This window comes from Gopherus evgoodei, chromosome 16, assembly GCF_007399415.2.
Source record: "Gopherus evgoodei ecotype Sinaloan lineage chromosome 16, rGopEvg1_v1.p, whole genome shotgun sequence".
Lineage (NCBI taxonomy): Eukaryota > Metazoa > Chordata > Testudines > Testudinidae > Gopherus > Gopherus evgoodei.
Genome location: NC_044337.1, coordinates 14,808,980 through 14,835,826, shown reverse-complemented (window position 1 = coordinate 14,835,826; position 26,847 = coordinate 14,808,980). Strand labels below are relative to the sequence as shown.

The 26,847-nt window shown below is 50.3% G+C and overlaps 1 protein-coding gene across 2 annotated transcripts in view; it reads right to left on the bottom strand.

Moving 5' to 3' along the window:
• Positions 1-1,000: 1,000 nt before the first annotated feature.
• The window catches only part of NCS1 (neuronal calcium sensor 1), a 110,493-nt gene continuing 84,646 nt past the window's right edge, over positions 1,001-26,847 (bottom strand). For both annotated transcript variants that reach the window (XM_030535789.1, XM_030535788.1), the window contains exons 4-9: positions 18,333-18,471; positions 16,544-16,622; positions 15,612-15,700; positions 14,844-14,921; positions 13,705-13,823; positions 1,001-10,235 (exon numbers count right to left, since the gene is read on the bottom strand). In XM_030535789.1, the coding sequence (XP_030391649.1) occupies positions 13,725-13,823; positions 14,844-14,921; positions 15,612-15,700; positions 16,544-16,622; positions 18,333-18,471 (484 nt within the window). In that variant the 3' untranslated portion in view covers positions 1,001-10,235; positions 13,705-13,724. The remainder of the gene's footprint in view (positions 10,236-13,704; positions 13,824-14,843; positions 14,922-15,611; positions 15,701-16,543; positions 16,623-18,332; positions 18,472-26,847) is intronic.

The window sequence follows — 26,847 nt, the reverse complement described above, 5'->3', positions numbered from 1 at the left end:
GTCCCAAAGGGGTTTCCTCAAAGCAGGTGTTGCGAACTAGGTCCTCTCTCCACGTTCCATCCTTCACCTCGCCGTGTAAAGAGCTGGAACATCTCTCCCTGGCGGTGTCCAGTTCCCAGCATTCTTCCAGGTTCCTTCAGCAACACAGTGTCTTCCACCACATGCAGCCGCACCACTCCCCTGAATCACCCCGGGAACCAGACAACCCCGGCAGCAGCTCCCTCTTACCAACTGCCAGGCCCAACAATGGAGCTGGGTGAAGCAGGCTGCTGGCAAGGCAAGCCAGTGCCCGTCGCAGCCAAGATTTCAAACAAATGTTGGCCATTTCTGTCACCCCTCCTTAGGCCAAGTAGAGCCTTACTCCAGGGGGGAGTCCCAGGGATTTTCCAGCATGGGAGGAAGTTGACGGAGATGCTGGCCTTTCACGGAGCTCATTACGAGACAAGCTCACAGCAGAACCTCCATGTCATTCTGCAGACCAGGCTTTAAGCCAAACTGAATTCACTGGGATAGTTGTGGAGCAAGGTGCGTCTCCGCAGGGCCAGATTATGATGCCTTTTACTTGTTATGGAGAACACCGGACTGCCCGGAGAGTCCCACCAGTAGCCGGGTGTGGCATAAAAGGCTGCTCAGCATGTTTATAGGAATCATACTTGGGTCCAAAGTGGAGGTAGAAGAATCCTGCCCCAAACCAATAAACCTGAGGGACAAACAGATTCCCAGGGCCTGGCTCAACCTAACTACATAGCTAATGGCAACAGCTACAGAACAAGAAGCCTGGACAATACAAGGGCTCCTCTTTTTGGGTGAAATCCTGGCCCCATTGGAGCCAAAGGGAATTTTTCCATTGACTTCAGTGGGGCCAGTTCACGCCTTCCTCTTTAGTCTGTTCTTTGTACGTGTACAGCGTGTATGTTCCTAGGTAGAGACTCTCTCCATAGTTCACGTACCCGGCTTTGCAGTGCCCCACAGACCACGTGCGCTTTGTTACTGCCATTAAGCGTTTATTTCAAATGTCACAACGTTCTGGGGTTTTTGTTCTGTTTTTGAATTGAGCTCAAGATTAAAAGACAAGGCAATTAGGGGCATGCAAGCCAAACGGAAGGGAGTGACACCAGTGCAGACACACACACAGGGCCTGGGCTTTACTAATGGGGCTCTTTGCAGAAGCTGTTGTTTCTTAGCCAAGAGCTCAGCTGACTGCAGGTGAGGACACAGAGCAAGGGGCAGACAGACGCTCTTAGGAACAGAAAGAGAGAGAGAGAAGGAAATGGAAGCTTTGCTATGTCCAGGTGGGGCTGGATCTGGTAGTCTCTGAAATCAATGACAAAGCTTCAGTGAGTCAGAATCAGGTCCTCAAAAATGCCCTAACACTCACACAATGACAGTCTCTTAAGGATGAAATTCATCCTACTGTGGAAGGCCCAGGCAAGACTTTATTCATCACTTTAACCCCACATAAAGACCCCAAGGCCCAGACCCTCAATGGTATTTAAGCTCCTAACTCCATTGAAATCAAACCTAAAGACCTTTAAGTGTCTTGCGGGAGCCCTGGGCACTGGGGTGAATTTCACCTTCACTACATTCAGAAAGGGGATTTCCTTATGGCTTTGGCTTAGTTTGATCAATGTCTCTCTGTGCAAATTACCTCTGCAGGCCCCCTCTCTCCCTGCCCCCTTGCCTTGTAAGGTCCTCACTAGGGTAGGAAATCTCAGCAGGCAAATAGTGAAGCAGTCACGGCTCTAGGGTCATTTGTGTAGCCAGCTCAGGCGGACGCAGGTTATAACCGGCTTCTTAAAACTGACCTACATGCGAAAACGAATTCCCTGCTCCATTGCTAAAACCGACTTTTAAAAAAATGGAATCAAAAGGACTTGGGACTTCTGATTTCCTTAGCAGCAGGGAGGGAGAGAATGGACAACTCCTGCAGATCAGAGCAGGGGCTGACAAGGAAGCAGAGGTGAATCAATCCTTCTTCATCCTCCAGGTCATTCTGCTTTTACCTGCTAATTGCGCCTCCCCCAGGTTTGACCTTTCCTAACGAAACCAAGTGGTTCTCCCCTGTTTGCCATCTGTGGATCTCTTTAAGAGACAATTATCCTCTCACAGCTCAGGCCTCACCCCAGGCTACCGCTGTCTGTTCTGTTGGTCCCGCAGACTGTGCTTTGCAATCCACACACAGCTTTACTCCTTATCCAGTGGCTGGCTAGCTGGTCCACCCAGTCCCAGAGGCTATCACAACGACCCAGGTGTCTCTATGGTGGCACCTATAGAATTCTGAATCAATGTGTAGATGGCAGCTTTGAATGTCTCAAGGATTACTGGGCGTTGAAGGCTGCATCACACATCATTGGAAAGGCAGTTTTCCCGGGGTCTAGGATTGAAGCTATCTCCTTAATCTCCACTCAGGTGACATGCAGGGCAAAACACAATTTGTGTCAGTGCAGATTTGCTCACAGACATTCCAGGGTGAACTCAACATGCTGACTGCAATGGGCAACCAGCCAACTCTCCTTGCCCTGCTCTCACGTTGAAACATTTCATCTGACGCTGAATACGCCTGTTCCATGGAATGGGAGCTCTACTCGTTTTCTGCCCAGGACCAAATTCTCCTCTGGTGTAAACGGGTGCAATTCCACTGATGCCTATGCAGCTTCACCCATTTAAATCAGCAGAGTATTGGGGCCATTTCTTTGTCCTCTGCTTCTTCAACTGATTAACAAGCTGCAGGATGCCATGCCCTCAAGACCAGCACACCTGGACGTCAGTTCTATCTGCAGAAAAGGCAGGGCCAGACCCTGGGAGGCTGCACCTTCTAATGAAGCTCAATGAAAATACTGAGGCCTGTTCAGAATATGGCCCATGGGAGATTTGTGGACTAGTGTGCCAGCACTAAAACACTTCGCATAGGCCATCAAAAACGAAATCACAAGTTTGGCTATAACCCCTCACAAGGGAATAGCTGTATATAGCTGCTTTTGCCTGTGCTACAGATCACTGTAATTAAATGACTAGTCAAGAGGAAAAAACCTTCACGTCTCCCTCTCCTGCTGCCTTGTATGATGGAAACTTATTATTATTGGTCAGACTTTGACCCCCAGAATTGCAATTTTTTTTCCTTCTGGAGGAAACAGCCAAGCCCAGACAAGACTCAGAGCTACAGGGAAAGGTGACATAAAACGGCAAGAGTTATCACACAAATGGAAAAATAAAACAAAAGAGAAGTACAGATCCTGCATTTTAATCTATGCAACACTGACAGTGACAGATAACATCTAGTGCCAGAAAGCAAGTTATCAGAGGCTGGCCATGCACCTTAGACTCTAGTACTGGTTGTTTTTTCAAACGTCACAGCTGCGCCACTCTTCTCTCTTTAGTCCAGGAACATTTCGGGAAATGTTGAGCAGAAAACATCACAAAAACAAATACATCAGTTGCCGTTGTTGTTTTTTAATAATGACCCAGATATTTTTTTTAAAAGGTCATGACTTGGGGAAATAAACTGAATATTCCAAAACCAGGAGGAAGTGTCTTCCCCGTTACTCATGGTTCGTGTTTCATTTTCTGGAGACCATGCAAAATCGATTCACTAATAATAAATAAGTCACATAATACTTAGTTAGCGCTCCGACAGCATTTTATATGTAGATCTCAAAGCACTTTACAAGACTGGGTAGGTATCAACCCCATTTTACAGATGGGAAACTGAGGCACAGAGAGGTTAAGGCCAACGTTTTCTCAGGTGAGATGCCTTCTGCCTTATTTTCAGAGATGATGAGAAGCTGCAGTTCCCGTGGCTTTCTGCTGGAGGGGTGGATGCTCAGCACTTCTGAAAACAAGGCTGAAGGCATTTCAAAGTCAGGCTCCCAAAATCATTGGCCACGTTTGAAAAGTTTGGTCTACGTGACTTGCCCAAAGCCACTCAGTGAGTCAAGAGTTGTGGCACGATTAGCACCCAGGTCTCACCAGTTCCAGCCTCGTATCCTCCCCACTGGAACACGCTGCCCCTCAGGGAGAAAATACACTGCTGCTGAGTTCTCAAACAGCCCTGCAGGGAATGTCTGGCTCCAGGAGCAGACTTGCCTGTCCACAAGGGAAATCGTACACTGTTACAAAAGAGAAGATTAAACAGGCTCTTTATTAATCAACCAAAGCTTTTTATTCACTCAAAAACTCCTCTGTTTTTAATTTGCAAATATTAAAAGACCAGAGGGGTCTGACAATGACCCTGGGCTAGGGAACTGCACAGTCCTGAAGGCGGCAGTTGGCGACCACCCAGAGGGTCAGCAAAAATTGCCAAGCAGAAGTCATCTTTCACTGGCGGTCAGGCAGGACTGTGGCGAAGACCTCAGGTGCAGCTCTAGGGGAGCGGGGGTGGACTGGAACAGCCAGAGCCTGGGCGTTGCTGTGCGGTACGTTTCTCTTCTGCGCTCCCTACCAGTTGAAGCCCTTGTGAGCTCAAACCCAACACTTCTTTCCTGCCCCATCTGGACTCACTCGCCCTGACAAACACAGCTGTCTTTCCTAGGCCCAAGGCTCCGTTCCGCTTACTCCCTTAGCTGTGTGTGTCAGTGGGACCCACTACCGTCTTTTGGGCTTTCTACTAGCTCACAGGAAGGAAGCTGGAGAGAGAGACATGGCAATGGAAAGAGCCTGGAGCTTCTCTGAGTAAGACACTGAATCCGGTAGCATCCCCCATGTTGCTGATGGTTAAATAAAGCGTTTCGCTGAAACCTGAAATTCCTTGCTTACTCGACAGTGTTAGTTACCGAGGCTCTCTGCAGCTCCCAGACCAGGGGCTGAGCTAGAGACGGCTGCTGCCACTGCAAATCTGGCAAAGACAATCTCTTTGTTAAAAACCAGTTCTGTGTGAGCCGGACTGATTACAGAGTGTCCCTTGAAGTACGGTGGCTCCTTCAAACGGTGAACTGGACGGTGAAAACCCTCTGCCAAACTTAAAAGCCTTTCCGAGGAAAGTGCCAGAACAAATATATTCACACTCGCCTGGATACTGTTATAAACTTTGTGCAGTTAGTTATTTATCAGCAGGAGAAGTTACAGAAGTGTCACATTCACTTTAAACGCCAGTTGGTATTAGAGTGACCAGCCTGGGGGGAAGAAATGGTCAGCCAGGCGGCACTGCAGAGAGCTAACAAAAACGAGGGCATTCTGGCCACAAAACAGCAGGGGAATTGAGTTTCCCTTGGAACCGCCGGGGTGGTTTGGTCCATTCTGCACCCATCCATCCCTGTAACATATCAGATGGTAGGGAAAAGCAGGAGCCAGCCAACTCCCAGCTGCAAAGGGAGAAAGGCCTTGCTCTTGAGTGTGAAAACAACTTGTGTGCCCTTAAAGAGAACATGGTAAATGAGTTCAATTCCTTGTCTCGCTTCCTTTATTTCAAGCAAAGCTTTCCAAAAGAACCAGCAGCACCCAGGAAAAGCTCAGGGTCCTCCGACACCTTCAAAACCCCTTATCGCAAGGGCTCTAACACATTCACATTATGGTCCTGCTCCTCTTGAAGTCAATGGAAAAGTCACACTGGGTCAGACCTCAGCTGGTATAAACTGGAATAGCTCCATCAACATCAACGGAGCCACTGACTCGACACCAGCTGAAGATCTGGTCCACTGATTTTAGTGGGATCAGGGTGAGTCTCTATGAGGTCAGAATTTGTCCTGCCATAAAACGCAGCAGTTGCTTGGTGAGTTTTCCTAAGGTTGACCAAGCCGCCTCAAGAAGTGTCACAGTCAATGGGTCCCTCCTTACAAAACAATCCCCAGTAGCCCATAGTCAGAGCCCCAAGACAAAATCTCTCATCATACAGAACTGCAGTGTCTTGATGCTATTTCTGTACAATGTGCATCTTCTCATACAGGATTATTTCCTAAGGGATCCAGGTTGGTTTCAGGACATTCCACCCATGGGGCTTTCAGGATCAGGAGTCATTGAAGAGGCTGGATATTATTTTAAGTAATGACAGATATCATTCAAGCCCCAATCCAGGGACTCATCTCTATTTAGGAATGAAAATTAAACACACTCTTAAGTGATTTCCTGAAGAAAGATGGACCTAAGCATGTGCCTTTCTGGCTCGAGCCCTCTCTGGCGGAATCAGATATAGTTGAACTGATCCAGAATATGCAACCTACCTGGTGAATAGAACAAGAGGGGAAACTGACTTTTCTACCACATTTTCAAGTCAAGCTAAGCACTCCATGGGATTCGCAACCCATCAGTGGACAGTCTCCGGCCTCACTGCATAACTGGAGCCTTTGAAGGGAACAAAAATATGCAGTTTTGTGGTCCTCCCCCGAAAATCTCTCTCTCTCGACTTGCTAATGCATGAGTCATCCCCAAGCCTTCAAGCTAGATCTGGAGCTGGGTCTGTTACGCAGCATATTGACCAAGGTCTTTACAAAGCCTTCAGTTCCGTCTGGACGGACGCAAGCCAGATGTGCACACAAATCAAGCTCTGGCAGCCCAGCTTAACAGGTAACAAAACAGATCATGCTGCTTCCCACACTTTGTGCTTTTCCGATACCAGTGAGAGAAACGGGTGGAAGGGGATGGCCTTTAAGCATGGTACAGACGGGACGTTGGGGTGCTCTGTGCGATGGTTACCAATGGAACGCAGTCGTAGGACAAAACAAGAGCTCTTTACTAGTGCTGGGTCAGGGGGTGGGGAATAAATAGCCACCGTAGATAGATGGCCACTCTGCACAAGGACTGGGATTTAGGAGTTAGGTGCCAATGGGATTTGAAAATCCCAGCCTTCGTGCCAAAATTGACATACACAGTTCACCTGGAGTTAATTCTCCCCCACTGCCACCTCTGCTGCTTAAAATCCTGGATTTGCTGGTTGGACCTTGGGCTGGCTGAGGCTACCGCAGACAGCTTCAATGTGCTGATCACAGCCCATTCCTTCCGGCTTGGTGTTCTGTGGGCCAGGAGGCCTCCCACCCAATGCTGCCCATACATTAGGGATCAGTCCTCAAGCTGCTGTCGACTTGAGTTGCTCCATGGAAGTCAGTGGAGTGATTTATACCAACTACATTTGTGACCCAGTAGCTGAAAATATTGCTCTGGAAAGTGTGGGTGACCTCACTGGGCAGGATGAAGGACATCATGATAACCATACAGTGAGAAATAACTTTCCGTTCCGCCCAAAGAAAAGGTACTAGGGTATTAAATGCAAAATGCAGGGCAGATGCAGTTGCTTACACTGATGAGAGTGAGGATAGAGCACTCCCCTCTCGTTTCACGCCAAAAGAAAAGAAAGCAGGCTGTGCTCCAGAAAGTTACCATACCAGCTGACTCTTCTTTCCTCTGGAATAGAATTCGGAGAACTTCCACCGTAACTGCATGGTGATAAACAGAGGACACAAACTGGGGAGAAAAGTCTTCCTGGTTTCCACAGCTTGTGATAGGCCAAAAACTCTTGTGCTTCCGTGACCCGGGTATCGCCATAACCTGCAATAGCAAGCAGCGATTGAGGGGCAGCTGCCATCCTAAAACATCTGTGCTCTGTGACACACGGAGGACTGAACATGGGATGCAAAGTACTGGAAGAAAGCCAGTGTTATGTACAAGCTAGTGCAAATGTGTCACGGCTGGACGGAATCAGATCTTACTCGACTGTGTGTCCCCCATATCACCCCTAGTGCAGCCTACGCAGAAGAGAAGCCTCAATGCTGGTGACAGCTAATGGGCATTTCTTCTTTAGTTCCAGGGACTGAATTCAGCTGTTTTTGGAGCTGGAGTTCATGTTTCAAATCTATGCAGCTCTGGTGTGTGGACGATCTCGAAGTCTGCCCAACTACGGAGACAGGAGACATCCCTCCTATGGATATCTGCACCTGTGCAAAGAGGCACTCACATTCAGCACCCTGCAGGCATTCAAGTGCCAAATCTGGGTCACCTGGGCTGTATATCCTCTCTGGCAAAGCACAGCTTGCACTGGTTACACTGTAGGGATATGGTGGGAGAGGAAAGAAGGAAGGGAAGCAGTGCTTGGCACAATGACTGGGATTTATACGCAGAAAAAGGGATTTCGGCTCTGAAGGATGGAGTCAGTGCCCTTTTCACAGGTTTCCCCTGAGAGGTTTGAAGTACTGCCTGGGAGAACCCAAGAGCAGATTCTTCCTCCTGCCTCTCAATCCATTACTCTGCAGCTGTTCTTGTTACACACAGTCTGAAGCAGGACAATGCTTGGTGTTTGGATCTCAAGGTGATAGGCACCTTAGAAACACTGCGGCTAGCTAGCACAACAGGCGAATGCACCTACCTCTGGGTGCATGACCAAAAACGTGGGTGGAAAGGCAACAGTCTCCAATGTTTATGGTGCACTTGCCAATTGCTCTGTGTACAGGCACCCCACAAACCTTCCTAGGGACAGCTGCAGGAGGCTTTCCGCTCCTGCCCCGTCATACAAAGGAACCGTGGCTAGTGCCTGCCCTAGTCTCAGGTATCTTTGCTACTGTGCGTCTATTCTGCTATTCCATTTCGCTCAAAGGTGGAGCTTGACCAAGCAGAAACGGGGGAGGGGGCAAGGCCGGATTTGTTTTGTTGATTGTTTTCCTGTTTATCAAAGCCCAAGTCCATCTTTGTGACCCAAACTGCGAACCGTAGGAATGGATGTGACCCATTGAACAAGGCTTCTCTAGCTCTCTCTCAATGCACGGCCCAAAGAGCAAAACTCAGGAGCACTTTAAAACTACCAAAGGAGAGCAAACGTGGCAAAACGCTAAGAGGCTGTAGCCATTCTTCCTCCTCCTTCTCCAGTACACTAAGCAGCCCCGTCTAGCTCTGGACAGCATCAAGGCTTTGGGTTTTGCCTTAAACAGCCATGAAGTGTAGTTTGCTTAGACAACTCTCCTAAGCTCCACTGACCTGCTGGTTCTTTTCAAAACTGTTACACTGTGCAATCAGCCATCTCTGTTCTCAGCCCACAGGGACTCCAGGCTCCCAGCCTCCAGGAGACTTAGCAAGAAGTTAATCCAGTTCCATTTTTCTAACTCCCTATCCACCCAGCAAGACAGATACACGACAGTGCCAGGATTTTCCAAAAAGGGTCATTTTAAAGCTCAAACAATATTGGCCCCATTAATAATTTTCATGCAGAAAAATGTCTGGATACTGTATATTTCGTCACTCTGCTTTACACAAAGGCAAGATGGCAAAACGAATGCAGAAGTGCATCAGAAACACAACGTGTTGAGAGGAAGAGAGCATTCAGTCCCAGCCTTGGGATTTGTCAGGGGTAGTAGCTGAGTTTCTAAAGACAAGGAGGGAGGGCAGGGTGCAGGGACTAGAGGTGTGGGAATAAGGAGAAGGGGGTTAGATTATCCCCCCGTAAAACATCAACCAGCCGACAAAGCACAGTATATTGGGGGGGGGGGATATTTTTGGCTTAATTGCTATCGCAGGCTACCTCCCCCTGCCATAGTGTGTAAACCTTGCAACTTTTATCAGCTAGGTGTTTCAACACACGAAAGACTAAACACAGCAGCAACGGTTACAACAAATAAATAACGATATCGATAACAGAGAGAGGCATAGTCACAACAGCCTCACTTTTTCCATCCAAAAAACCCCCCAAAAAGCACAATACTGTATCACAAAAACTATACAGCTCTCCCTAGCGACGCGGGCTGGGCTGCTGCTGGAAACGCAGGGGATGTGGAACTTTCATTTCCCATTGCCTTTTAGCGTCCATCCCCTCGTCCCCCCCGCCGATGAAGCAGAAGCCGATGGCGATCAAGCACTCGGAGGGCGTGCAGCAGCCACCCGCTCCAAGGCCTCAGCAGTACCTTTTGGCTCCTTCTTCATGCTGTGCTTTTCTATGAAAACAATGTAAAATATTTGTCAGTGTTTTTAGTTCGTTCCAAAAAAAATCTACTAAGTAAAAGCGAGAGGCGGAAGGGGTCTCCACACAGCGATGCACGATTCCTTCCACCCCTAGAAGCTGAAAAATTTGCTGCTTTTTCTTTTTCTATTTTTTCCTTTCTTTTTTCTTCTTTTTTTTTCTTTCCCTTTTTGTTGTTGTTGTTGTTGAGAAAGCAGAAGTTGGCAAATGGACACGGTTAATTCAGAGTGCAGAGTGGGCGCGGGGGATGACCTCACACTTCAAGCGCCTCCCTTGTTCGTGTAACATGAAGGAAGGCTGGAGAGGGACAGGCAAGCTTCTTTACTGAGGTGGTCTGATGGCACAGAAAGAATCTTCCCCCAGGCAACTGAAAGAGAAGTAGGAGAAGAAAAGGAGAAAGCAAGTCAACCTGTGTTTAAATCAACAAAACTAGAGAAAAGAAGAAATGTATTGATAAGTCGGGGTTGCCAACTCGTGTCATTTTATCGCCATCTTTTGGTTTTTTTCTTAAGGATCCAGCTCCTGGAGTCAAGTGATTCTTGTGAGACTCTATGCTTCCACTGAAAATCAAAAGGATGTTTCTCACCATTCTAGCTGTGGAGAAAAGTTTGGAAATATGACACTCCCCCACACACGTCCAAGGCTCCAACTCCAGAACCTGAGGTTTATTCTTTTTTTAAATCTCCTGGTTTATTAGCCAGTCTCATGGTCTGTTAGGACCTCGCCAGTTTCTGAATGCCTGCTGTTGGCAATGTTGAGCTGGTTGAGTAAATGGGGAAAAATGTGCTGCCTCCTTTTAAAATGTCCCCCTCCCCCACCCCCCATTTCTGGGGCTTTAACGTTTCAAAAATGGGAAACATCATCCAAGTTATGAAATCTGAAGAAGTCCAAGGAGGAGAAGGAGGAATGTCCAAGTGAAAATGCCGACGGTTCCCACCCCCCCTTTTCTGTCGTAATTCTAAATTTCAGAGACATTTCTTGATGTGTACTCTTTGGGGCAAGGACTGCATCTGTGCAGCCCCTATGTGCTCCCACAGTACACAGATACAATTCAATAATAACCCAACTGATTAATGCTGCAGAATATTGATGTGCGGGGGCTATTCAATATTACACCCTGCCAGCTGTGCTACCAATGCTTAGCACACAAGCACCTTCCCCAATCCCCACATTTTGCAAGCTGCCTCTGGGGCTCTTCCATTACAGCTTCTGTGTGAGTCACACCACAGACCCTGCTGGTTTAAAATCCTTTACAGCGAGGCAGGTTTTACTGTATCGTTGTGTACAACAGTCCTTGTGGATGCCTGAAAATCAGAAATAGTGTTTGCGATTGTCCCCCAAGGTCATAGGAAGGAATCGACTCCCCCGGCGGGTGGTAGGAATTATAAAGCTCCCAAGAGGGGAGTTTGGAACCAACTAGATCCAAGTCTAACAACTGCTCGTCTCCCAGTAACTCACTGAAGAGTTTGTCTTCTCCTCACTCCGGGCCTCTGGCTTCTCCACCTTAGTTTCTTCTTTGCACCACTGCACACAAAGCCCTGAAGAGCAGCTTTCCCTAGGCCAGGTGGCAGCTGCTGAGCTCATGGCCCCATCGGGTCCCTTATCGGAGCTTGCCCTGCATTCCCGACTAGCTCTCTTCCGACAATACGGCATTTTCCTTTGTGCATGTTCACCACTAGAGTTTGCTACATTACCGCCTTAAACACAGTCAAGCACAGATGGAAAGAGGCAGAGTTAGGGCTCAGAGGAGAACATAATGCATAGGGAAGGCAGCATCTGCAGCTTTCGCCAATTGAATTAGTGCCGGTCACCCCATTCCAATAACATGCCCCTGCTTGAAAAGCAGCAAGAAAGAGGGCATGTTATGTAGAGATGGGCGGAATTCAGCATCATTTCTTGGAGATCTCTCCTCAAATCTGGGTCTGAGGCCTCTCCCCACCCACCCTAGATGTGGCAAAATAAGAACCAGCCTGGTAAAGTGGTACAGAAATAAAATGAACCCAACATGGGTTTTGCTCGGCCCTCCCGCTGCATCAGTGTGTGGCTTGAATTATGGAATTGTAAGGGTCAGAGACGGAGACGACCTTGGACCTCATATCTGTCCTATCTTCCTGGCAGTGCAGGACTGCTCCTTCCAGTGCAATCCCCAAACTTTACCCCAGCCTAGTTTCAAAGTCCCAAGTGACGCCATGGGTTTTTCTAGGGCTATTAGCATGGTCTCTAAGTGCTAGGATGCTCAAATCTTCAGGGTACTATTCCACAGCCAAAGAGAACTGAGATGTGCTACAGGAGGTTCCTCTGAGCCCCTGGCTGGAATCCTAGCACCATCCTAACAGGGACACCAGGGTGACCTCCTTGGCTTTGGTTCACCTCATTCCACTCTCTGGACGCTGCCAAACTTTCCCCGACAGAGACCACTCATTCCTGGGGCACTTCACAATGCCTGAGGAATAGCCCAGACTGCACTGTCCACTTCTTCCTCCGCTTTCACTTACCTTCTGGCTCCTGTTTCCTCCTCTTCTCCCTCCTCCCTATTCCTCACCCCTTTGCACTCTAATGTGGCTGCGTCTTCCTGCTGTTCCATGCTACCTGGGCCCAAACATAGGGGAGTCCTTCTCCACACAACGCACAGTCAACCTGTGGAACTCATTGCCAGGGGATGTTGTGAAGCGCAAAAGTATAACTGGGTTCACAGAAGAATTAGTACGTTCATGGAGGATAGATCCATCAATGGTTCTTAGCTAAGATGGGTAGGGACGTAACCCCATGCTCAGGATATCCCCAAACCTCCAGATACCAGAGGCTAGGACTGGATGACAGGGGCTGGATCACTTGAAATTACCCTGTTCTATCCAATCCCGCTGAAGCATCTGGCACCGGTCATTGTCAGAACACAAGACACTGGGCTAGATGGACCATTGGTCTGACCCAGTATGGCCATTCTTATGTTCTAGCATGGACAGCACAGAAGCGACTGTCTGCCCACTCTCAGCTCCTGGGCCTGGCACCACAATAGACGCCAGCACCATGAGAAGCAATTGTCCCAGATGCTGGGACTGGATGACGGTCCAATCACTTAATGATTGCCCTGTTCTGTTCATTCCCTTGGAAGCATCTGGCATTGGCCACTGTCGGAAGACAGGATATTAGGCTTGGTGGACCATTAGTCTGACCCAGTATGGCCGCTCTTATGTAGGGAAAGTCCTGCTTAGTCCCTGAAACTCCTATCAACTCCTGGCAAAGTTATAAGCAACTGAAAATGGGTAGTGTCAGGCCACCTTAAGGGATGGCACCTGCGCAGTCTAGTCACCATGTAAGAGCTGTGAGAGGCTGGAGCATGCTCAGTAAAGATGGAATCTTTGGAGACTTTTGCTGCCAAACTCTAACAAGTCTCTACTGTGCATGTGGAAACAGGTTTTTTCAAAGGTTTATAATGTGACCATATTTGGGTGGATTTTAACAGGGGTGGCCAAGGCACATTCCTGACATAAAGGTCACCCACCTGCCAAATTTCAAGCTCTTTCTCCAAAGCATGGGGGTACTGGGCCTTTTCAGTGAAACAGCTGCAAGACTATTTTTAATACGGGCAATATAACATTTTTTTTCTAGCATCATTCTAGGAAATGACTGAACTGTTTCAGCTGAAACTTCCCCCTCCTCCCCCAAAAAATGTTCAGCCTGAGGCAAACATGCAGCACAGAAAATTTCAGCTCAAACAGTTAAAGTTTGGCAAGGTTATAAGCAACTGAAAATAGGCAGTGTTGGGCAGCTGTAAGCATAGGCAACACCACCAGTTCTGCTTACAACTAACAGCACTACCACCTTGCTCGGCTTACCTCAGCTTGGGATCCCGGGACTATACGAGTCCGTCATAGAGGGACAGTGCCTGTACGATGGATGGGTCGGCTTTGGAGCCTTCCTGGAACTCCTGCAGCGTTAGCTTCCCATCAGCATTCTGAAAGGCAATGGCCATGAGAGCTGATGATGGCCAATATGTTGCAACTAATTGTTTGATTGAAATGCCCTGGACCCAGAGGAACAACCTGCGCTTGGTATTAAAGAGAGACAGCTTTGAGCCAAACACCCGTTGCCCCAAACTCGAAGGAAAGTCAGATTTGGACCCGGCCCCCGCTTGACTCTGCCCCATCCCTTATATATACCCCAACTCTCTACTGCCTCACGTGCACGGTGAGGAGTGGATTCGAAGGGCACCTTATTCCTCTGGAGCCACCCCACTGGCCCTTGCAGCCCTCACTGGGCCAGGTGGGCAACAGTAGGCTTGGAAAGCTGGCCACACTGGTTGGGTAGGGGTTACAGATAAAGCTGGTGCACTCAGCAGCCTCCTCTGGCCCTCCAGTAGAAACAAAAGCTGCCCTTCCCCCAGGGCTGGCAGTGACGGAAATGCACCTGGGCAAATCCCACTTCACCCCTGGGCGTGACACCTCTAAAGTACAGCATGGGTGAGTCCAGCCCAAAGCGCCAGCCTGCCAGAGGCTGAATAAGCCAAGCGCCCAAGCTCTCATCTCCACTCTGCTGATGCAGCCCTGCATTGAAATGAGATCATCCGTCACATCCACACCTGGTCAGGCCAGCCTGGGGTCAAGAATGCATGCTCACGCGCAGGGGGGAAGCTGGAAGCAGCAAGAAACTGTCCAGTAAACATCCTCTCCATTGGCCAAGTCTAGATCAGGGACTGACGGTTCACTGACAAATGTGGTGCTGTGTCACAGCCAATGATGAGAGGCCCCGAGTAGCGGGGGCTCCCACTGGCCATGCAGAAGCTTTGAGCAGGCTGCACAGACGAGATTTCGTGTCCACAGTGAGAGGAGACGACTACAGGTTGGTGGGTTTCATGGTACACAGCACCTGTGGGGGGAGCGGGACCCACTCTGGGAGATGGAGGAGCAGGGCGTGTGACAGCCGCCGCCCCCTAGAGGTGAGGAGAAAACACACAAGAGTCGCCATCAAGTCTCACCTTGTCCATCATAGCGAAAATCCGATCCACTCTCTTCTCAGGTGTGTTTTCCTCTTCTGGAAGCTCTACCGTGTTTCCCTGTAGGGGCAGGAGAGAGAACATAACTTATGCACATTTACTGTTTGTGGCTGGGCTGCATCCTTGATGCTAGGGGGTCTCTGCGTCTCACTCTCTCTGTACATTAGGTGAAGAATGCCCCAGGCTAGAGCTGAGCCTCCTCGGGCCAGTTCTGGGCGGCTCCATCCACTCTCTCTGCCGCAGGCACCTTTCAGCCGACCTCACGTGCATCCCAGTCCCAGGAGACTCCTAGCGAAGGGCCAGAGCCGATCCCTGCCCCCACTCAGAGCAGCACTGGGACCTGGGGCTGCGGCAGTCTGGGAAGGCGGGGAGGGAACACAAGCCTCCCACAGCCAGCTGTGCAGCCAAGTGATGCCGATGGGGGTCACATGCTCACAACAGGAGCCTCAGGTCAGAAGACACCTCTGCTGCACCCTGTTCTCTAGGGGGAGGAGTTATCCAGCAGACTGTCCTGCTATTCCCCACTTCAACCCAATTCACCATATCCACAAAAGCAGAGGAGGTGACCTGCCACGGGGGCTGGCCACATCCCTGCCTCACTCTGCCCATTGGAGCCATGCTAATTTGACTCCGGGACAGGCCTGCTGCACTCCTGAGGACTGCATCAGAATCTGCCGCTCGGATCTGAATGTGAGCAGGACCGCAGTGCACTCAACCCCGGCGTCCTCTCGCCCTCCCCCGGACACTCACCACCATCTGATAAATAGCATCTACGATGTCCAGCATCTCGTTCCTCGTGATGTACCCGTCGTTGTCCAAGTCGTACAGTTTAAATGCCCCTGAAACCAAGAGAGACGCTGAATTACTGAGGAAGCGCTGGGTGCCAGCAGGCAGGCAGCACCCGGTGTGAACGCAGCTTGGGCTGGCAGCAGAGTCTGATGGCCCTTAGTGGCCTGTCTGTGCCAGGAACCAGCCATCTCCTGGGGACCACTTCCCAGGGCACAGACATCACTGGCACTCCCTGGCCAGTCTCAGCTCAGAGGCCAAAAACTGAATGGGTCCTGGAGACTGAATCAGCCGCCACGCCGCAGGCCAGGATCTTCAAGTTGCGGGCAGGGGCAAATTAGTGGGGCAGCACGCACAGTAAGTTAACGCCCAGCTCTCTCCTCTGAGAGCCTCCCTTCCTGCACCCCGGCGAGTGTCTCCCCATTTTAATTGGGGCTGTACAATGCAAACGCCTGCACTGAGATCCTAAGCCAGAGCCCTGGCGCAACACACTCTACACTGCACCTGGGCGTGAGCGTCCCTGTGTTAGCGGAGCTCGCCCTAGCACACGGAAACGAGCTGCGCGGGGGTTGCTGTGACGTTCCGCCTTGGGCTCCGTAGAACAGTGCCGGGGCTTGAGAGCCCCAGCTCCTGCCCAAGCCGCAGTGTACAAGCAACGCCCACGCAGCTATGCTTAGACTGCGCGTGTGAGCCCTGCTAGCCCCAGTCTGTGCATCGCTCCCGGATGCAGGTTAAAGACACACCCAGTGAGACCCCTCTCCAGAGCGCTTCCCTGCTTGGGCAGATGCTCACTGCATGGCGGCCTCTTGCTAGTCTGGACCCACTCTGGGCTCAAGGGCAGAAGTGGCGGGACAGAGAGACGCAGTTCCTGGTTTCAAACTGAGCTGAGGACTTACACCGCAATTTCTCATCCAGGGTCCCTCGAGAAGTGACCGACAGCGCCTGGATGAACTCCGAAAACTCAATCCTCCCATCCTGAGAAAGGAAAGAGAGATCTGGAGTGATACACACGTCAAAAGCACACGGGCCGAGGTTTGTATGGCTACACGTGTGTGCCCGCGCCTATGAATCGTGCATGCAAACACATATGGAGTCCCACAAAGGCCTGTTCCATTCAGACACCACGTTGGTGATTCACAGTGGTGACATAAGTGGGGCTAATTGCATTCCTGCTCGTGGGACTCCATCACTCGATCTTGCTCAGGTGACCCCTGTCCAATTGAGTAACAGGTCAAGTTACTCTTGGTGCTTGGGGAGTAATCAGCTGGCACCAGACTCCACTGGCAGGCACCTGATTCTGTGGACAGGGAGCAGCTCCCTGGTATCCCGACTGGTGGAGCAACTTCATTTCTCTGACCGGAGTTTCACTGATCCCTTCTCTGCGTGAGTTCCAATCCCAGGGCCAAACCCACAGGAGACACAGTGTAAGTTACGCTGCCATCAGTGGGTATGTAACAGAGTCTCAACGGCTATTGCCTTGTACCATTCTGATCTGAGAGTGTTTTATAGCTGCCTTGCGCACCAGTAAATGAAGACAAGGTGCACAAGGCAGCGGGGAACAGTCCCAGGCAGGCTACATTTGGTGTATCTTTGGGAATCTCTACACTGTGCACTAAGGCCAGGCTCTGACTCAGGTTTGAGCTGAATCCCCACTTCTGTCCACACACAAATCAGTCTGACTCGGGTCACCAATTGCCCAGGACCCTGCAGGGGTGGGGGGGGGAGGAGTGTCAGAGCCTGTGTCCTGCCGTGACTCACGTCCAAGCCCTGTCCTTTTGCAGTGTGGATGCAGCCTAAGCTGCAGACCCAAGTGAGAAGGTTGGCGTAGTGCCACATGGACATGTTACCACGACTGTGAGACCCGGGTCCGACAATCGTAAACCCAGGCTAACAATGCAGTGGGACACTCAAGTGTGGGCAGGGAAACACCGAGTCCACAAGCCCAGGTCCCACCAACCCAGGCTCAGTGTGCACTGGAGACCCACCCCTCATGATCAGAGGAGAGGGATGTTGGGGGGTGGGGTAAACATGAGGGATGGGGAGTCAGGTGCTTTGGGCCTATGACAGGGTCTCTCTCCCTCCCATGAAATTCTCTGCAGAAGAAAAACAAATGGGAGAATTACTGAACGGGAGCAAGAACTCTTCTGCATGCAAAATGGAGGGACGGCTCCTGGAAAAGGCTGCTGCTGACTGGCCTCAGCAGAGCAGGGCTCCAGGGCTGTCTCCTCAGCAACTTTGTCTGTGCAAACAGAACTGCTAGTGCCCAGGAGTCTGACACGATCCAGGCACGGACAGGAGCTCACCCTCTGAACAGGGAAGAGAGTCAGAACCACCAGGACAGAGGCAAGAGATAAAGGAGTGAGTCAGGGACAGTCTGCCTGATGGGCCTCTGTTAGCAGCACCAAATGTCTCCTTTTTCCTCTTTCACATTTCGCGGACTATCCACTGCCCCCTTGAGAATCGTAAAGTAGAGCAAGCGCAGGGACTTGCTGCTAACGCTTCTCTGCTTGAAATTTCCTACCCTGGGAAGCGAACGTTTGGATTTTCGCACTCAAGGACTGAACAGTGAGCGGGTGTCACTGTATGAGACATTTCATGGTATCCTAAACCACATAGCTCCCGGTGGGAGAGAGGGGTGTGCACTGAGGGCCAGGGGAGCTCAGCTGCTCTCAGCCACCGACTTACTTTGTTTTCATCAAAGACATTAAAAACGAAAGTTGCAAATTTCGTTGGGTCGCCAAAGGGAAAGAACTGCTTATAGATCTTCTGAAAGCCAGCTGCGTCCAGCTGTCCACTGGGGCAGTCCTTGATGAAGCCCTTGTACCTAAGAAAGAAAGAAAGAAAACCTAGTAATTGGTAGCTTGGGCACATCACATCCACCTTCCCCTCCACTGACCCAGCTGAGGCCACTTCTGCTGTGCTACGGCTTATCTTCACAGCCCGGTTCCTTTACCCCAGGGCTGAGCTTTCTCTGCCATTACAAACAGCCCATCCAGAGAGTGAGAAATTCCTGAGGGCCAGTGTCCTCCCCCCACTTTTAAAATGGTTTGTGTGTTCCCTGAGCATCTCCGCAGCCTGCGTGGTTCAGTGACAGGACAACTGGTGTTCTGTGGGAGGCGCCCGTCTGGTGTCAGCAGTTGGTGCGGAGACACGGTTCTGCGTTCGTATCTCAGTCACGTGCCCCTTGGAGGCTGGCGCCAGGCTGAATCTTGGCTCTCCACAGCACTGACCGACTCAGCAAGCAGCCAGAAGAACCAAAGAGAAGCAGGGCGCGGCTGGCGATCTCTCGAGGTTTCCAATACTCTCCTGATGGAGTCCTGTGAGGATTTCCAGCCAGCGAGCTCGCCCTGGCAGAAACCTCACTTGACATTCTCCTCTGCGCATGCAGTCACCAGGGTAGCACTTGGCACGTGGCACAATACAATGGGTTCAAAGGGGATCCACCCCCAACTGGCCAATCCCCTTCCTCGATGCTACAATCCTACCACACTGGCAATGTATTTCACATCTTACCAGTCTCCTGCTCCATCTCTGCATGCTACAGAACGCTCACAAGCCCACCTCCACTCCAGACACGTGGAAGGAGTCTAGTCCAGCGGCCAGGGCGTGCGAGTCTATTCCTGGGTCTGCTAGCAACTCACGTGCCTGCTCTGTGCCTCAGTTTACCCACTGGTAATCTATGGATCAATGAGCTCTAAAGCTAGAAAGGGCCATACCAAAACTAGGTATAAATTCTCATTACAAGCAGCTCTAGTCCACCGATCAAACCTTCTGCTTGACAAAGGAATATTTTTATTGGTGTTCAGTGCTGGGGGGCAGCCCACCGCTCTCGTGATCTGAACGTAGGGCTGGGCACCGGCAACACCTGAGTGCTAATCCTTGCTTTGATGCTGACTGGTTCCAGCCATGTTTTCCTGGCTCACAGCAGGGTTTGCGAAGCTAAGTTAATGTCTGCAAAGTGCTTTGCAAGATGAAAAGTGCTGAACGCATTAGTCCAGAGACCTCACAGAGGAGAATACGCGCATTACAGGAACACTATAAGTAATTAAAGCTACATGTACACAGCCCTGCCATTGGAGTACATTATGCAATTACCGATCCGCTCAGGTTCGGCCCTGAACTGCTAACGTCCGGTATCCGCTGCTGCTCTGTAATCTCACCGAGTGGCAGTTACCATGCAAGTCTCAAGGCAACAATCTAAGAGCTGGTCAACACAAGAAAGTGAAGTTGCCCCAGCTGTGCTGTTCAGGGTTATGGAAAATTCACACTCCTGAGAGAGGTAGTTTAACCAACCTAAGCCTCAGTGTAGACACTCCGAGGTTAACAGAACAATTCTTCTCGCACTGAAAGAAGTGCTACATCGGTGCAGCTACAGTCGTGCCGCTGAAGCCCTTCTAATGCAGTCACAGCCTAACAGAACAGCACCAAAGTTACCTTAAGTCTCTGTACCCGCACCAGAATATAAACAGGCCAAAGACGTCCTCCAGTCCCTTCACAGAACTCCCACTGACTTTAACAGGAGCTCTGTGAGTGGAATGAAAAGGTAGAGTATCTTCAGAACGGCTGCTCCAGGCTATTTTGGTTGAGGATTCCTTAAGAGTATACATAAAATAATCATAGTGATTAACATTTGAATAATAGTGCTTTCCATCCATGCCTCTCAAGGCAAGCTACAAAAGAGGTCAGGATCATCATCTCCTTTTAAAGATGGGAAACTGAGGCACGTTTTCAAAATGGGGAAACTGAGGCATGAAGCATCACAGCAAGTCCTTGGCAGAGTCTAAGACCAGACCCCAGGTCTGCTGACTCACAACACTACGCCCCAGCTACTGGACCACTCCCCTCTCCTGACAAGGATGAAAGACTTCATTCTCCTAAGAAGACATCATATTGACTAACTCTTCCGTGTTATAACAGGAGGTAAAACGTTCCGATTCCCTGTAATGCCAATGGGTGCTTGTGGGCTGAGGGTGATGACTGAAAGGGCTCCTCAAAACGTGCCCTCCCCTTTGGTCCTTGCAACAACTTCAGCAGAGCGACGCAGCTCAGTTCTCTTTCTACTGAGCTCCAGCAAGCGCAGCGCCTCGAGTCAGGAGATCTGGTGTCTATTCTGGGCTCTGCCACTGCCTTGCTGTGACACCTCAAGCAAGTCCCGTCAATGCTCCATGCCTCAGTTTCCCCATCTGTAAAAGGGGGAGAATACCTACCATGCAGGAACAGCGTGAGGCTTTAACAAATGTGTGGCAGGATTCAATTGTAGGTCAGATTTTAGGAGCTATGTGTCATCCCAGCCCTGATCATCCACGGATCAGCACACAGACCGCTCGCAGGATCAGGTCTACTGAATGGAATCAGGTCTACTGGATGGAATCAGAACTGCTCAGTTGTGCGTCATACTGCTAGCACCTAATGGAGATTCTCTTTTAGTTCAAGTGAGAGAAGTTTTGGAGCAGAAGAATCTGAACTCTGTTGTGGTGAGGTTATAAGCATCCATGGCGCACAGCATAATATCCTAGATGGTTATGTATTTGTTACAATATGCACCATTTACAGAGCACCACCTGGTGCCTGTCTAGCTCTCTGGAGGTTCTTCTGACTTTAATACTTCCCTACAGCTGGAAGGACACTGTGGCTTGCTATAAAAATAGCACTGCTTTAACGAGAGGTTGTAACGCCTCAGGCTGCATGAGGCTTCAGAAGGGCCAGATAACACGACAGGTGGGTACAAACACCTGCTCACTGCTCCTCAGAGCAACGCAAAGAAAACCCACCCCCAGAGCACCAAGATAACCTCCTTCAGGCACAGACAACACAAAAACCCAGCCCACCTGCTGACTGTTGAGCCTTCAGGCCAAATAGCAGGCACCAGGCAGCGTCTATCACACAAGTCAGGGATGGAAAGACCTGTGGCAGGAGAATAACCAGCCGTCTCCTGGCCAGTGTGGGATTATCTCCTGCGGAACATTTCGAGTGGATCTTGTCCAGTCTAGTTTGAAACATCAAGCACTGTAGCTTCCACCACTTCCCTGGGGAAATTATCATGCAACCAGTGTAGGGCGGAGAGCATACAAGGAGGAAGACGGGAGGTTCCGAAAGGCCCATGTGATAGATAAAAGTCTCATTTTTTATGCTTTTTCATGCAGATCCTCTAGGTGCAGCGTTACCCACAGCACATGGGGCTCAGAGCCATGGCCAGCAGTTAGGAAAGAAAGACAAAGCCAGAGTCTGCACCAGGGAAGATCAAAGAGAGGGGAGTTCTGCGGCTGGGGTCTGTAGGCTACCACCATCCTCACTTTGCCCTGCAGGACACACTTAACAAACAATAGCTGTGCTAAGAGACTGCAGGTAAGGATAACATGTCCCAGTGCAACTGGATGCTGCTCAAAACGGCATGATGTCACCACGGACACGGACAGGAAAAAACAAGACATTGCTGAAAAATCTGGGATCGGGGGGGAATCCTAAAAGAGATTTCAAGGTGGGAATCTTTGGGAAGAAGGCTGATCTTGTTTAGTGCGCTGAACTGGGTCCCGTGGGATGGGGGTTCAATTCCCAGCACTGCCACTTCCAATGTGATCTTGGGCAAGTTACTTAATCTCTCGATGACTCAGTTTCCCCGTCACAAAAATGGGATAACAGCACTTTCCTTTCTCTCATTCTTATCTGTCTAGGCTGTTTACATTGTAAGCTCTTTGGGGCAGGGATATCGCTCACTATGCGCACGAAGAGCCTAGCACAATGGGGCTCTGAGCTGAGCTGGTGACACTGTAATACAAATAATAATGTATAAAACAATAATGATCAAAAACCTTGATGCTGATGCTGGAAACTTCCTCCACTGTAATGACAAGACCATACAACCTGAAAATGCCATCAGTGGGGAAACTGAGGCACACAAGGGTGACGGGACCCTCTCAAGGTCACAGCAAATCAAGATAAAGGCAGGGATTACAATTTGGGAGCTCCCTTCCCCGTCTCAGCCACTGTTCACTTGAATCCAGGTATTGATTACATGCAGTCAAGCTGTTCATTGGTCATTTCAAGCATTACCGTGATTTCACTGTGTGCATTACCACAAATAAAGATACAACAAAACAATGGGGCGATTTTTTGTGAATATGGATGATCCTTTTCTGTCCAAAGTCCCATGTATCTTCTACACTGTGCTCATCTCTGCTAAGCAAAGTTCTGTCCGTTTTCAGAAACCACCGACCCCCGGGCACCAGCACCATAATTTCATTGTGGTTTGGGTACTAAAGCCGACGCTCAAAGCGAGGCAGTTCTAGGCAGGACTCTCTGATTCCCCGGAGGAATGTAACCGTTCAGCGGTTTCAACATTTCCAAGAGCAACATGAGACAAAAGGCTTGGCAAAGTCAGAATGTCTGGCAATCCAGAGCATTGCCTGGCTGGCAAAGGCAGGTAACACAGTAGAATCCACAGGGACGGTACCAGAGTCCCGGGTGCGGGGAGTCTTCTATCAAAATGGTTTGCAATTTACAAGGAAATAGAGGCAAGGGACATCATCACTAACCTCCTAGCAACAGCTGGAATGGATGGGACCCTTCTGTTAGCCTAGAGCTAACTGGGGCTTCTGTCACTTGGACTGCCCTTTGCTAAGGCACACTAGTCCCAACCAATCATCTCTCCGTTATCATTTCTATCACAGTAGCACCTAGAGATCCCACTGAGGCAGGCACTGCACCTACCCAGAGTAAGAGACAGTCCTTGCCCCAAAGCACTTGCAATCGAAATAGCTGGACACGGGCTAGGAGGGGAAACGGTGGCACAGAAATGTGAAGTGACCTGCCTCGTTGCCTGGTGTCTCCCAGCAGCTCAGGAGCAGGCAGGAGTTTCTGCAGCTCCATGTCCTTGCTCTCAGGAGAACAGTGAAGGCTCACGGAAGACCCAGGGAACTACTGCTCTAGGCACTGGCTGGACCAAGGCCCAGAACAATGGCCAACAAGGAGCAAGGTGCTGCAGCTGAAGAAGAGACGCAGACAGACTGATCCGTAAAATGATGACATTGCTACGGTGTCGTGTGTTCCTCTGTGGACCCCAGCAGTCGATTCTGTGCTCGCCTGCAGCCCGTGCCTTCATGCATACGCTCCAAGATTTGCTCAACACAGAGCTAGTTCCCTAGATAGAGGGGCAGGCAACTTTGTTTACTTCCTGCCCTCAGGTGGGAAAGGCAGTGTGGCCCTGTGGGCAGGGCTGGGACTCAGGAGACCTGGGTTCCAGTCCTGGCTTTGCCACTGACCTGCTGGATGACCTTGGACAAGTCATTTCCCCTCCCCGTGCCTCAGTTTCACCCTCTGTGATTGGAAGCTTGCTGGGGCAGGAAGTGTTTCCCACTCTGTGTCTGCACAGCACCTAGCACAACAGGGCCCCAGTCTCAGCTGGGACCTCTAGATGCCACCATCATACAAATTAATAATAATAAGGAGGTGAGGGACCAGGAACAAATATTTTTAGGCATAGCCCGGGGCAAAGGAAAGGATTCATCCGTCACAGATGCATTCATATCTGTCATCACCAAAGGGAGAGCGTCCAAAGCTCCTAACACAGCCCTGCTGCTCAGATGAGCCAACAGCCTAAGTTATAGCAACACGAAAAGAAGCCGAGCCCAAAAGAACCCAGCTGATTATACCCGCAAGCTGCAGGGTTTGAACGGCTTAATACGATCAAAGTGTCTGCTGGTTGTGGAGTTACTGGGAATGGGTCTGAATAGACTCCTTTTGCAGGCGAAACACCAGTGACCTCATCTCCAAATGCTGCTTGCCTCTGCCACTTTAATCAATTCCCCGAAATCATCTCTGCAGCGCAGCCCGAATTCCTCTCTGACAAAGGCAAGTGGCTACAGTTTCAGCGGCTGCAGAGAGCAGCCTCTATTATCCCTTTGCCGTTGGAAGGAACTTTGCAGGACCTGCAGAAGAATGGAGCACCCAGGACCACAACGGGAGAGGGGGGTCTGGTCCGTGTGGGACGCACAGGTATCTTTGGCCTGGGATGTTAAAACCCTTCATCCGGTCTCCCCCAGCCGTGAGAAACCCAGGGTGAGAAGGAAATGCACATGAAAGGGCCAGTGGGAGCTGTTTGAAGCAAGGTTAAACATCAGACTAGCTGATTCATTGATACTTAATCCCATGGAAAACGTAGAAGTGTGTCGGGGGGGAGACCCAAGATTCCTTCAGGACAAGGGTGTGGATGCAAGAACACAGTGGTCTCCATTCCACGTAATCAGACAGGACACTGCCTCTGTCACTGACCCACCCCCTCGTTGTGAAGTCAGCCTGCCCTAGGAGTCGAAGATGGGATGAGACAGCACCGTTCTCCCCTCCTACACGCACACCATTGGCGGTGACGGGGTACGGGCAGCTCTGACAGATGTCTGCTGGGATACAGCTCTGCAGACACACTAAGCCAGCCTAACTGCCTTTCCATCCAGAGAGGGAGATCAGCCTCCCTGCAGCTGCTGCGTTCCTTCCTCCTCAACCCCACGCATCTGGGTAGGTGAGTGGGTGGAGCCATTTCTCAACCCTGCCCACCAGTAATGCACCAGGGGACACGGCTGAGCCACATATGGGAGGCAATGTTGGCTAGTGGATAGAGCACTGGTCTGGGGAGCAGGCGATCTGGCTTCTATTCGCAGCTGTTCCACTGGCCTGCTGGGTGACCTTGGGCAAGTCACTTCCCCTCTTTGTGCCTCAGTTTCTCCCCTATTCAATGGGGATAAGATACTGCTCTCCTTTGTAAGGCACTCTGAGTTTTACTGATGAGACGTGGTGTTTCAGAGCTAGGAATCACTATTATTATTCTGCAAGTGCAGGGTGCATCCACCCTGCCAGACCAAGGAGGTGTGGGCAGGTGTTGGGAGTGGTGAGTGAGAGGCTGCCGGGGGCTCTCATTAAATTGGACAGATTGTGTGAAGTCCAAATGAGATGTGAAAGCCTCATGTTTCAAGCTCTTCAAAGTTGGTTGCAAACATTTTGCCCAGCCCAGGGGGCAGGTTCAGTAACAGGAAGGTGGCCTCTCTTCTCCTTAGTGACTTGTGAATCAGCCCAGATCCGTTAATAAGTAATGATTACGAATTAACATTAAAATACTTGGCATGCAACACAGTCTAAGAACCGAGACCCGGTTCCACAGAACACTTTAACTGTGTGCTCAACTTCCACCACTGTCCTCGACTTCTGTGACGTTGGCTGGAAGTTCAGCACGTGTTTAAGTGCTTTGCTGAAGCAGGTCCCATCTTCTATCATAGCTCTCTAGCAAGGAAGATAAGAATCAATTATCCTCTTCCCCTGACAGGGAAACAGGCACAGAGAGGTCAAGTCTGGGGTTATCAAAAGTGCCTACAGGAGTTATATGCCCAGCTCCCATTAAGTTTCAAAGGGAATTAGGTGCCTAAATATTTGTTGAGGATGGGAGCCCTAACACCCCAAGGCTCCTTTGAACCTCCCCCCAGTGACTTGCCCGGTGGATCCAGGGAGTCAGTGGCAGGGCCAGGATTCAACTGTAGGTCAGATTTTAGGAGCTCTTTCCTCTTGACCTTGCTGCCTCCCCTGACCTTTCACCCACTTCTAGCACCGAACTCCAAGCAGCCCATTTTGGGGCGGTTCCAAAAATATCAGAATTTTTAATGATGCTGATGCCTGGATTCCACCTGTCCAGGCCCTGTGGAAACAGGAAGAGAAGTTGTGGCATTTGCAAAGCTCTGGATTGTTAGCATAAAGGACAGGGGGCCTCAGGATAAAGCGGAAAAGGTTTGGCCAAGGATGTAAATTGGTTGATAAGGCAGCTGACAGCCTGTGCATTAACAAAAGACCAGCTAATGCTACCCACCACCACTAGCCATACAATCCAGCTCCGGTCACACCCCTTGGAATCCTTCTCCCAGGCCAAACGCTGCCAAGTCTGGTTCCACCAGCCAATGGAGGGGAAAGATAACAGTAACCTGGGGGCAGTCGGGAAACACAGGGAGGTGCCTGTAGGCTGCTAAAGTGGAGCTGAGGCTTTCCATGATCTTTTCAAGCAGCTCATACTTACCGCGCATTTTCCTCAGCGCTGAGGCTTTTGAGCAGTCTTGGCAGAGATTCCCCCTCCCCCCGCAATCCATCCGGCCTTGCCCTCCCTGGTTTCTTTTCTTCTGCTGGGGCGGGCCAGTGTGGAGGTGCGTTAGCATGTGTGTGAATGTGCATC